This window comes from Stigmatopora nigra, chromosome 9 (assembly GCF_051989575.1).
Source record: "Stigmatopora nigra isolate UIUO_SnigA chromosome 9, RoL_Snig_1.1, whole genome shotgun sequence".
NCBI lineage: Eukaryota > Metazoa > Chordata > Actinopteri > Syngnathiformes > Syngnathidae > Stigmatopora > Stigmatopora nigra.
The window spans coordinates 3,169,024-3,181,496 of NC_135516.1; the positions used below are offsets into that span (position 1 = coordinate 3,169,024).

At 37.2% G+C, this 12,473-nt stretch overlaps 1 protein-coding gene across 8 annotated transcripts in view; it reads right to left on the minus strand.

Annotated features, from left to right (window-relative positions):
- astn1 (astrotactin 1) overlaps window positions 1-12,473 on the minus strand; it is a 199,055-nt gene that overhangs the window by 149,105 nt on the left and 37,477 nt on the right. For 5 of the 8 annotated variants that reach the window (XM_077724194.1, XM_077724193.1, XM_077724191.1 and 2 more), the window contains exons 3-5: window positions 4,731-4,987; window positions 4,422-4,564; window positions 1,984-2,130 (exon numbers count right to left, since the gene is read on the minus strand). In XM_077724194.1, the coding sequence (XP_077580320.1) occupies window positions 1,984-2,130; window positions 4,422-4,564; window positions 4,731-4,987 (547 nt within the window). The remainder of the gene's footprint in view (window positions 1-1,983; window positions 2,131-4,421; window positions 4,565-4,730; window positions 4,988-12,473) is intronic. The other 3 variants (XM_077724197.1, XM_077724196.1, XM_077724192.1) reach the window with 1 other exon arrangement.

Genomic DNA, 12,473 nt, shown 5'->3' on the forward strand with positions numbered 1-12,473 from the left:
CCACTGGTATTATTAGTTTTAATATGAATTTCCCATTTAAAAGTGCTGCCATAACCTAGCCATTCCTGTATTCCCTCTTCCTTTCCTATCTGGTGTGCACTTTTCTCACGTGGTGTCCCTCAAGTTAATGAAAGTGATCATTTGTAATAATACAGAGTCAGATAGGATACGAGTATGTTCAATTTTGTTCATGTACTCATACTCAATCTGTCTCTCCCATTTCAATCTTTTCCGTCTGACTCTATTATTAAACCAACAGCAAAAAATATACAATCAAATGAAAATCTAAATGAATGAATAACCATAATAAAAATATTAAAATAACACTGTCCCTTTCTGCTATCTCCTCACGGGATGTTACCCTACAACCCATGTCACATCTTTTAGTATACATGCCTCTTTTCGGCTTTCCTCCATCCTCTTTATACTGTGGTGGGATACATTAACACTTGCTTAAATCACAAACGGATGCGTATTCCTTGCTATGGTACATTTCCTGAACATTTTATGAAGTAGACATAGCCTCATTCTACCTGGAGCCATGGAGCCACTGGAAAATTGCAGCTGTGATCACAAATGGGGCTGCCTGATTATAGTAAATTTATAATTCATTGTTTTTTCATCACTATTTGAATCAAATGTATTCATTATGTTTTGAGATTTAGTAACAATTGTTTTAAAAAAATAATTACAACATGAATATATTCCAATGGCCTACCACTGGAAAAGCAGTTGGGCGATTATTACAACACAGTACAGCACTTTTCATGGTCACTGAGCCAGTTAGTTCTTTTCTGATATACACTATTTGTCTTAAATTTTAGTGAGGAAAGTGTTTGCACTGTGGGGAGCCAAAAATAGTTGGTTCATTTCAAAAGTATGGAGAGCTATTAACTCATGAAAAAAAACCTGTATGCTTGAAAAAACTTGAAATAGTTTCACACCATGAGATTTGTACCTGATCACTACTAAGCAGAGCAAATAAATCTTCCAAGGGCGAATGGATACAACAGCATAGAAATGAGTGCAAATACATAGTAGAGGGCTCGAGATGAAGAAACATTATTTCTCAAGTGAGGATGAACAACTCCATACGAGAGCATGTTATTTCTCTCAGTATTTTAACAGTATGAGTCTGTTTGGATATGGGCTTCTGTTTGGATTAATTAAAAATAATCTACATTAGGTATTCAATATTAAATTGAAAACACACACTGAAATTACATTAAGTGTGTTTGTATTTTAAATGCCCATGGTTGTCAGTGAATTATAGGTATAGTACATTTGTGCCATGATTGCCATATGTATCTATGCACACATTCAATCATTTTCAACATGGCTCATTCTGGTCAGGGTCACATTGCGCTGCAACCTGTCACAGCTACACCTTCAGGTGAAAGGCGGACAAGACTGGTCACCAGTGAGTTGTATTCTCTATATACTATAAACTATATTACTACTTTAAATAGTACATTTGAAAACCAATTTAAAAACGACATTCACATAAAAGGGTGAAAATGTGCAATTCTGTTTAGTCAAGATATTTATTTATACAAAGACAAAATTAGTTTACCTGACTCAAAAGGAATAATTGAATAATTAACTAATCAACTATTAATTTGAGTTTTTGACTATCTGGGTTATGCAGATTGCAGATGGATATCTTGATTCACCCCGTATTCGGGAAATGTCGATCTTATTAAGGAGACAGGGAAATTTTTTAAAATGAAAACAATGCAGATTATACATCATTCTACAAACAAAGCTAATGGTTGTAAAATAGATTTCATTTCCTTGCATTGTATATGCAATGCAGTATATTTGAACTTATTAAAACCCATTTAGTTTCAGTGTTTTTTCAAAGCACAAACTGCCATATAGCGCCATTGAAAGCACATTGCTTGATGGGGAGTGCTAAGTTAAAATTGAACACATTTACGTTTCTCTATTAAAATTGTAAATCAGTGGGACTGTGTGACTCACAACGATTGTTGCTGGAAAGACGCTTGCGCTGGCTGGTGGAGGTGTTGTGTGGAAGCAAGGTGTTCTGCTGGTGGTTACTGTCGATTGGACTGGTAGCAATTATGTTGTCTTTATATTTGTTCATGAGGGCCAACTTTGTTTCGCTCACTGTGGAGAAAAGAAATTAAAATTAAAAATCAATAAATGTAGTGCATAATTCATTCTAACATGTTTAATTGTTGTTCTTTCTTTGATAAAATCTGATTCTTTAAAAAGATTGAAATGTTAACATGGGGCTTCAGATTTGAGAGCCCAAACCATAGCAGGAAAATGCAGATTGTCCCAAATTATGCTGTGTGAATTAAAAATAGAAGTGCGGGAAATGCATTTACCTCTTCAGCATTCAGTCTAGAAGGAGAAAAAGTATAGACTAATCCTTCAGATGAGGGCACTACATTATCATTCACAACTAAACCATTGTTAAACCAAATTTACACAACTACCAGTATTCATTCATGTTTTAATTTCCACATGGAAGGGTGGATGGTATGGATAGGATAGATTAGATAAATAAAATAAGACAGACAGGCAGATAGATAGATGAATAGATACATAGATAGAATGAAAACGGTGAGGACGTGGACAACCACTTACGCTCACAATCACAACGCAACTGAGTGGGAATTGAACCCAGACTGCTCGCAGCCAAATTAGACGAAAGAACCACTGCAAAATTCGGTGGCCTTAATTAATAAATTTAATGATTATTTGACTACTAACTTGATACCCAACTATTCATTATGTCAACATTTCTCAATTTGAGGACCATCAACTGTAAAGATACCATCAAGGATGGATGGATGGATAACTTTATTTATCCCGTGTTCTGGAAATTTTATTGTGGCAGTAGCAAGACGGTGATTAGACAGAAAAGCCAAGCAAAAGCACAAAGCACAAAGCAAATCAAAGTAAATGGACTCATCAAATCATTAAGACATAAAAGCAGCAAAAACACAAAACGAGCAAGAGTGGACGGAGCTACCGTATAAGGAACAAGGTAGCCATTCTGAAAAACTACATATGGTCCCCAAGACAATACTGTAGAGCAAGGCAAGGGTGTCAGACTCGGGTTGGTTCATGGGGCGCTTTAACGTCAACTTGATTTCACATGTTTATTTCAACTTTTCTCAAATATATTTTTAGATTTTACAAAAATATTTTTGAACTAAAAACACAAAAAATTTTTTTACCCCTAACCCTAAAAATTACAATTATTGATTTAAAAGGGGGAAACAAATTAGGAAATGTTGTATACATCTACACTCTTCATTTGATTTTGATCCTAAATCAGAAAGTCGGCACTCATGAGTGACTTTCCCGGCCACACAAAATGATGCGCCGGGCCAGATTTGCCCCCCGGGCCGCCACTTTGACACATGTGCTGTAGAGTCCGCTTCCATAATATTGCCAAAATGACTTTCCTTGTCATTTTCACAGAGCCTTAGTAGAATTCCAGAGTAAGCCTAACCCAGTATCCTCAAGCTGTGTTTTATTAAGTAATAACATTGGATACCCTGTAACTTTTTGCTTCATACCAGTGTTTGCCACAATAAAACACACCCAGTGGGGGCTTTATGCTTGCATTCTTCCAGTTGAAGTGGATACTTTCCACAGGTAGCGTTTTCTCAGGGTAATGCTCTGAAGGAAAGGAATACACTGAAGACTAGTTTTCTTTTAACATAAAAAAAAATTGTATACGGCTGACTTGCGACCAGTCTAGAGTGTAGTCTATCTTTTGCCCAAAATCAGCTGGGATAGGGTCTAAACTCATCCTGAACTACCGACGAAACAAGACAAGGCTGCTCCACTCTGCTGATCTCACTTGGAATACTTATTTATTGAATATTTATTCATTATGTATTTATTATTTATTTTTCTGTGTCTTTGTTGTTGCATTTGTGCACTTCATGGTGAAGCTTTTAACCTCATTATACTTGTACAATTACAATAAAAAGCATTCAATTCAATTCAATTGGAACCCCCGCAATCCTTATGAGGATGAGTGGTATGGAAGATGAATGAATGAATGAAAGCTGTACACTGAAATTGATTGGTGAGTAGGACGGCATGAAGAGAAGAGCTATCTATCATCTGGACTAAGTGAAGAAGAGGAAAGCTTCTGTCGTAGGCACAAAGTTGGACACCCTGACATCTGTGACAAAGATACGGATGTGTAATACATTTCTGTCAGTCACTGACGATACAGTGGATCACAGCTGACGACAATATCCAGGCAGAGGAGGAGCACCACGGTCAAACGTCGGTCAAAAGCTAGATCTACTGACAAACTAAGGAATTGCCTGGCTTATCTTGCAACAATTTTTCAGAGTGACTTACATGTACCAAGTGTGTATTGTGCAGAAAATGTATTTAATTTATTTGTATTTTTTGAAACTCACCAGAAGTCAGATCCATATTGTTCTTGTCATTGCAGCCTTGCAGGGAGTCCAAGGTGCGGCTCACTTGACTTGCAAATTCCTCGCCACCGTTCATGCACTCCCGTTGCAGATGGTGACGCAAGTCGGTGATATCATACTCATACCTGGCGAAATAACGACATTTAATGAGTATTGATGAATTTTGTATTGAATAAATCAAAATAAGTTATTTAACGGTGCATATTAAATTATGTAACATCGTGTCTTCTTTTATGTGTGCTCATTACACTTAAACAATATTCAAAGCCCCATCAAGTGTCCAAACCCTACTTGTACCCATCCAAAATTGGAGTCTCTCTGATACTGAGGGTACCACTGGAGTTAGGCCCTTGACCCCGTGAGTTCCTCAAGCTCTCTCGGGCCTGGCCACCCATCAGCACTGAGGGGATATAATGGATCTCATTAGCTGCCTCAGCACTGGCACTCTTCTGAGGCTGAGGAATCCGGCGGCGTTTACACCAGCGTCGGCGGGTGTACAGGATGAGAACCAAACACAGGATGGACAGCAGAAGGGCAATCATCCCACCCTGAGGGAGAGAAGGGAAATAGCAGTAGTGACAAAAGAAATGACAAAAGACCGAGGGTAGGTCAATGGCGGGAACATTTACAGAATAGTGCCAATTTAAATATATACCAATGTCAAAGCAATGACACCAGATGCACAGTATGAGATCCGTTTCTAAATAAAAGTGGCTAAAAGGTCATGCGTTTAAACATTTGTACCCATTCAAACTATTCACACTCTTTATGTATTTAACCTTAGAGAAAGACATTAACGCTATGAAGTCTGTTAATTTATAAAACCATGTCAGCCAAATATCAAGAAGATATATTAAACTACTTATACTCTGTGATTTGTTCACTTTATTGAAGTCGTACCTTGACTCCAAGTTCTGAGGTCATTCGCTCACATTGTTAAGAAGTGATTGATTCAAAAGGAATACTATATCTTTTTTTCATCTGGGTATGATGGGGGGGGGGACTGAATTAAACTGTGATAGATCAGAAATGTTGTACTGAAATGCATCACACTGTGAAGACAATAGTTTTAGACATATTTTCAGCAAAATGCTAAAAACAAGCAGTTCATTTTACCATTTCCAAATACTATTTCTCTTTAATAGTCGTATTATGGATTGATTTCCTGTATATTGTTGTATAATCGGTATGAGCCTTGAATCATAGAATAAATTACTCAGAGATTTCCAACACCCGTTGTCAATGGGGCTTTCTCCTCCCCGGAAAAGTCTAACTGCAGGTGCAAGCCAATGTGTTTGTTTATGTATCGTGGTATCTGATAAATTGATTGGCCATTGTTAAAAATACTAAGTTGTTTTTCTCTCATTGGCCACCAATTGCATCCTGGTCTTTACCAACTAGAAACAACATGGAAAACTTCCATCAACCTGGAAACAAACACCCTTAGCTGCCAACTCAATCACCTTCATGTCAATGACCCTGAAATGCAAAAAAATGGGTGTAAAATTAGATGCCAAAGAAATCCTAAAACAATGAAAAAGTGCAATGTATTTTGTTTCAAATTCTGTGTTTGTGTATGCGTGCTCTGTGCTTCTGTTGCCTAACGTTAGCATCCTGACAATTGTGCACATGCACTTCAACATGAATAGATTTTGCATATTTATTCATTGTAATGGCTTATTGAATAATTTTCTGATAGTTTTCTCTCTCGCGTCTTTGCACCTTTCATTAAAAATTTGGACAAATTGATACATTTTTAGGGGATTAGTTGGTAGTTTAGTGAGGACCGTGGAACGAATGAAAATTTTCATAAAAAATAAGGCTCTACTTACAAAAACAGTTCTGGAAACAACTGATAATAATGATAGTAATAATAATAATCTGACATAGGCTTTGTCATCATCATTGACTTGACAAAAGCCTAATTGTCATCGTACCCAGAAAATTAATTTCGTGAGTAGAGGTACGAAAGTATGAGTAGTTTTAAATCTGGAAAAACTTCAAACTTATTTTAAAATTCAGAAATCATGTCGCTTAATAGAACAACAGGGTGAATGAATGATGAAACACAAAATAATAATAATAAAAAAGAAGTCACAAGTACTGTTTCTCATCTTAGAGCAGACTGAAACAGGCGACGGAAGTCAACTGTGATGATGATTCGCTCATACATGTGTTTCAGCAGGCACTGATACTGGGTGATTGGGTCAGGTCACATGGTCAGTTTCATTTTGTCTCATTTTCTCACAACCCTTAGTGATGTATGGCTGTTATTAGAACAGATATATGTACAGCTTGTTCACACAAATGGATAAATTTCTACAAGGCAGGAGCTGTAATATGGTTCATAGGCCACTGAATCACAATCAGAATCATTCTTATTGGCAAAATATGTTTGAAACAACACATTTCTTATTGTCGTGTACAGCCACTCTGATGATGTTATAATAAGCACACCATTATGAGAATACTATATCAGGGAATTTAACACATCAAATCAAAGAAAGGTCAACAAAGAGCAACTAGACATACAGTAAATAAATACATACACACCCTCACACACACACACACACACACACACACATTCAAACAACACCTGTGGTGCCAAGCGACTGTCTCTTCAGATTGGTCAAAGGCTTCAATGTGGAATTTAAGCTATAGTGCTGAATGAAGAGAGCGAAAAGTTAATTCAATCATTGTGACTGATGTAATAACCAAGCGGAATGAAAATGAACTACCGTATTTTCTCGCAGATAAGCCATATTTGTAACAAAAATAAGATGACTGAATCAAGGGTACAGCTTATAATCAGGGTGCTGCCACCTTACCTTTCACCGGTAGTTAAAAGCACTCTGACTGGCCAGAGCAAGTAGCCTTGACATACGTGTTTTTAGTGTTTACCATGTAAGCACATCCTAACTGTTGTTTAGGTTGATCGAAGGTCATGCTGTTACTGCATCCAGAGACTTGGACACACTTAATGGTTGTACTGCCCACGTGACTTCCTTTTTTGAAAACACTGGTTTAGCTAATGAATAGAATAGTAAGATTTTTGCGGACATGATCCATCAACCCACATGACACCCCTGCATAGAGACCTAAAAGATGTGGGGTTTAGAAAAATAAATTAAAAAATGAAAGCAGTTTATTTCTGGGATTACTCAATCAAAATAAGGACTAAATTGTTTACATCCCCTAATAGAGTCAATAACATTCAACCACACATCAAACCATGCCATTGCTCTAGCCCCATAATCTACTTACAATTGGATGTGGATGTTGTTTTAAAAGAACCAGGGCCCTTTATGATTCCTGAAGAATGAGCAGATGGCCTTTCTCAATCTGACAGAGTACGCGTGGTATTAGGGTATGTTTACATTGGAGGTCTATTCCAATTTCTTTGACAGTACGTGACACATATCTGTTATTCTGATGTATGAACAGTCCATTTAAAATATTCTCAAATCCAACCTGAGCCTCTTTCATATGTGTATGTACATTAGATAGGTATTAATGCTTCTGCTTATGCATACATATCTGATATACTGTATACGTCATCAAGTAAAATACACCAAACACAATGGATGCAAATGATCAATGGTGGACACGGACAAAATTATTTTAGTAATTTTGTGATGTAGTACGCATGTATTTTTTTAAATTTCTTTTTATTAAGAAGCTGCAATACCAACTATACAATATTCTGCCATCTAACATGTTCTAAATCCCATTTTTTTCATTGCATAAAATACAACATCTCCAATTAAACATCGTTGAACTTGACTAATGATTTTTATTAGTGCCAAACGTAATGGTGCGGAGATTGTTTTGACATTGAAGAAGTGTCAAAGTCAAAGTCCCATTTCCAAGCTGTCTTGTAAGAGCTGAATTTATGATTGCTAGAAAAATTATGATAAATGACAGAAATTGTTCAAATTAAAGGCTAAAAAGTGAAGTAGGCCTAATTTAATACTGTACAGAGGAATTATTGATGGATGTTTTAATGGATGTTTATTAACACAATTGACATTAAGACAATTTCTTATCACTTCTTCCCAGATAGGCGTGTTATATTATATATCCAATCCCACAAATAATAAATAAACTATAGCAGTGGCAATTGGAAAACTGTATGTATTTCTGTACAACATTTAAATCATTCCAATTCAAATGTAATTTCACCTTCAGGTCAAGCATTTATTTAGCATATGCATTAATTCTTGAGTCTAATACTGCATAAAAGGTTAACTAGTTACACATGGCTCTTATTTCTACAGCAACACAACAAGTTGCATAGCTGCAAAACCCATTTATGCTTAGCAAGGCGTGACTAATGCAATTGGTGGTAAAGAACATGCACGGACAATTCATTATCTTGCAACAAATATTTGTGAGAAATTGGAAATGTATGGAAGATTGAAAGTAAACTAACTAAAATAGCCTTTTTGTATCAAGCTGGTATTGTCTTTATGCAGGGAAATTGATTACTCTGATTAAATCACGTGCGATTGGTTGGCCACCAATTCATGGTTCCCTGTCTCTGACCTGAGGTCAGCTGGGATAGGCTACAGCACTCCCCTTGACCCTAGTGAGGATAAAGCGGTTCCGAAAATGAGATGATTATATAACTTGGTTCAGTGGTTAACCAAATGTATCCATTCATTAATTTTCCGTATATCTTATCCGAACGAACAATGGTCTATATAATATTTATGGCCACCAAGCAGGGGACACCCTGAATTGGTGGCCAGCCAATCGCAGGGCACAGAGAGACAATGAACCATTCACGGTCACACTCATACATAGGGACAATTTGGAGTGTTCAACTAGCCTACCCTGCGTGCTTTTTTTGGGGATGTGGGAGGTAACCACAGTGCAATCTCTTAATATTATGCATAATGCAGTTATGTGGCCACACTGACTTTACATGGCCAAAAGTTGATGTGCATGAAATCAAACAACTCATGTTAGATTAATAAACAATTTTCATTTTGAAATATTACAATCTAATGTTGCCATTCTATAATATGGATTTACTGTTCATCATATTTCAATTTTAATCTCATTACATTACAATTTTTCTCTCACAATATTACAATGTATGACTTTTGGGCGGGTAATTTCCCGCGGCAGACCAGGCAGAGGTTGGAAAACACTGAATTATGTAAAAGTCTATAGACTGCAACCTATCGAATGTAAAATGTTGCAAGCAAGTAATTAAAAAAGAGGTTATTTATATTTTGTAAGAGTCAAACTGACTGAATTGCTTGAACAAAAAGAACCGTTTTTAAGCAGGGGCTTCACAAAAGAGAGATAAATGAAATCATTTGTCATTGATGCCTTCTGCATCCTCAGTATATCACTCAAATTCATTCTGCAATTAAGTTTCTATCGTGCAAGTTCATTTTGCTCTCTTTATCCCGCATCTGTCTAACACATTACATTCAACTGAAGTCCAATACACATTTGATCTGTATTCAGTATGTGGACAGTGCCAAACCTTTCACATTTATCAAAGGACACTAAAGCCGCCAACCAGCAAATGAGCTTTCTTCTCCAAGTTTGATGTATATAGGCTATTTTATAAGATACCTGCCTGCTTAAAACCCAACATCATATATATGAGTTAACCTAAGTTAAGTTATTTTGTGTTCACTGACATGTACGGTGGTTTAATGACCAAATAACACTGACTGAGAGCATATAGTCAACTATATAAAGTCACAGAAGCACTAGATGCCTGTAAATTTTTGCAGAAAACAAATGTGCGGTATTATCAAACAAAAGACTATGGCTCGAAGTGGTAAGATCATTCGATGGTCTTGTAATATTATTCTTTGAAATATTTCTATTATTTTAGTTGACGCAGAAAAAGATCTTGGAGAAACACTGACATGACACTCTTCTTACGATTTTGTTATCACTAACATAAAGTAGATATCCTGCTCTGTAGTGGCTGTTCTCACTTGGATTGGAGGGTTTGCGGGCCTTTTTCTTGGTAGTTTGGGGCAAGTAATGTGTTCATATGCAAATAAAGGAGGAGGACCAAAAAATGTGGACGATTTGAATTTCTTTAAGATTCTGCTTGAATTTATCATAAAATCTCTGCTCTTCAAAACACTTAAAATAATACCAAAAATAGTCATCTTAAAATAATATCATAAGAACAATCATTTTTTATTTTTTTCTTTATCATTTTTTGCATCGCTTATCGGTGTGACAAGGGGTGTTGGAGCTTATCCCAGGTAACTATAGGCACCAGGCAGAGGACACCCTGACTCGGTGGCCAGGCAATCACAAGGAGACAGACAACCATACATGCTGACACGCACACCTAGGGGTAACTTTGAGTGTTCATACAACCTACCCTGCCTGCTTTTGGGATGTGGGAGAAACAAGAGTACCCGGAGAAATGCCCCGCTAGCCGGGGAGTACATGGAAACTGAACATAGTGAGGAACGACCTGAGATTGAACCCTCGAACAAAGAACTATGTTTTTTTTTGGCATATGTTAGGTTTTGTTGAAAACTATGCTTCCGCCTAATAAAAGTAATGTGTTTAGACTTCTGACTTCATTGCAACAATTCCCAAAACAAGATACATTTATCCTACAATAATGTCCTGCACATTTACCCAAAATACACATAAAATATGTCTTCACAAACTTCTGTCATTGTAATCGCCACCACTAAACACAATTTTATTTCTATTTCTTAGTAGCTATGTTAAGAACCATAAATATAAGATTGCAATTGTTATTGATGGCATTCTGCTGTTATCTTTGTAAGAAAGATTCAGGAAAAAGTATTGAAAAAAAACAAAAAAAGTTTTGTCCTGTCAAAATTACTCACAGCCCGTGGGGAAAACTGGGGAGGTTATGGATTTGGGTGTCTCGGTCGGATGGCTTTTTAAAAAGAGAGCTGCTCTGGCAGAAAGGTTTCAGGCTACTGCTTTACAAGCGGCCAGGGTCACATTGATTTAAGGTTTACGCGATCAATACTATCAACAGCGGTTTTAGGAGCATCACAACATCAATATCAATAACTGATGAGCTGAGCTGTGTCACAATGACTATCCCTTTCATGTGAACTGATGCCTATTACTGGTGAACGTCTGTTTTCCTTCCATTATGTTCAGAGCATTACCAACCAATGAGGAGAATGCAGAAGCATAAACAACCCAAATGTTTCTCTAGTTCTTCGTTTTCTTTGCAGTCGGTGTATGTAGTATTTGTAGTACAGTACAACAATACAAGTGATCGTTCCCTATTGTGTATATACTGTTTTTTGTCTTTATGTATAGTGTGTTTTGGTTTTATAGGGATTTTGTCTGTTATACTTATGCAGTATTTTATCAGATAAATTAGCCAGGGATCAAAGTAATCGGAAATTTGAGTCATAATAAAATCTGCTCTGAACTGTCCCAAATTCAATGCCATATTTATTGTATTGTATTGAAACTGAATGGCCCAGTGAATGAATGGTTAGTGCTTCTGCCTTACACTTCTGAGCTTGATGGTTTGATCCCAGGTTCCAGACCTTCCTGTGGGAAGTTTGCATGTTCTCCCCAGGCTCACGTGGGTTTTCCCTGGGTACTCCGGTTTCCTACCAAATCCCAAAAACGTACATGCTCGGCTGGATGGGCACTCTAAATTTCCCCTAGGTATGATTGTGAGCGCAAATGGTTGTCCATCTCCTTGTGCCCTACGATTGACTGGCCACCAATTCGAGGTGTCCCCTGGTGCCTGCAATTGGCTGGTAAGGGCTCAAGCATCCCCCAGGACCCTAGTGAAGATAAGCAGTACAGAAAGCGTGCTTGTTCCAGGCTTGTTGTTAGGTTAGCATCATTTTTTGTTGTTTCTAGTAGCCGATCATTGGCTCCAGGGCCTGACTTGCTTCTCACGAAATTCTTGCTGGGCTAGAACAAGCAAAGTATCAATTACATGAAGGGGTGGTGGTTTGCTGTAATGATGCAGAGTGAAACTCATGTGAGCGGCAGTCAAATGGCGACAGCTGATGAGTCAAGCAGGAGCTC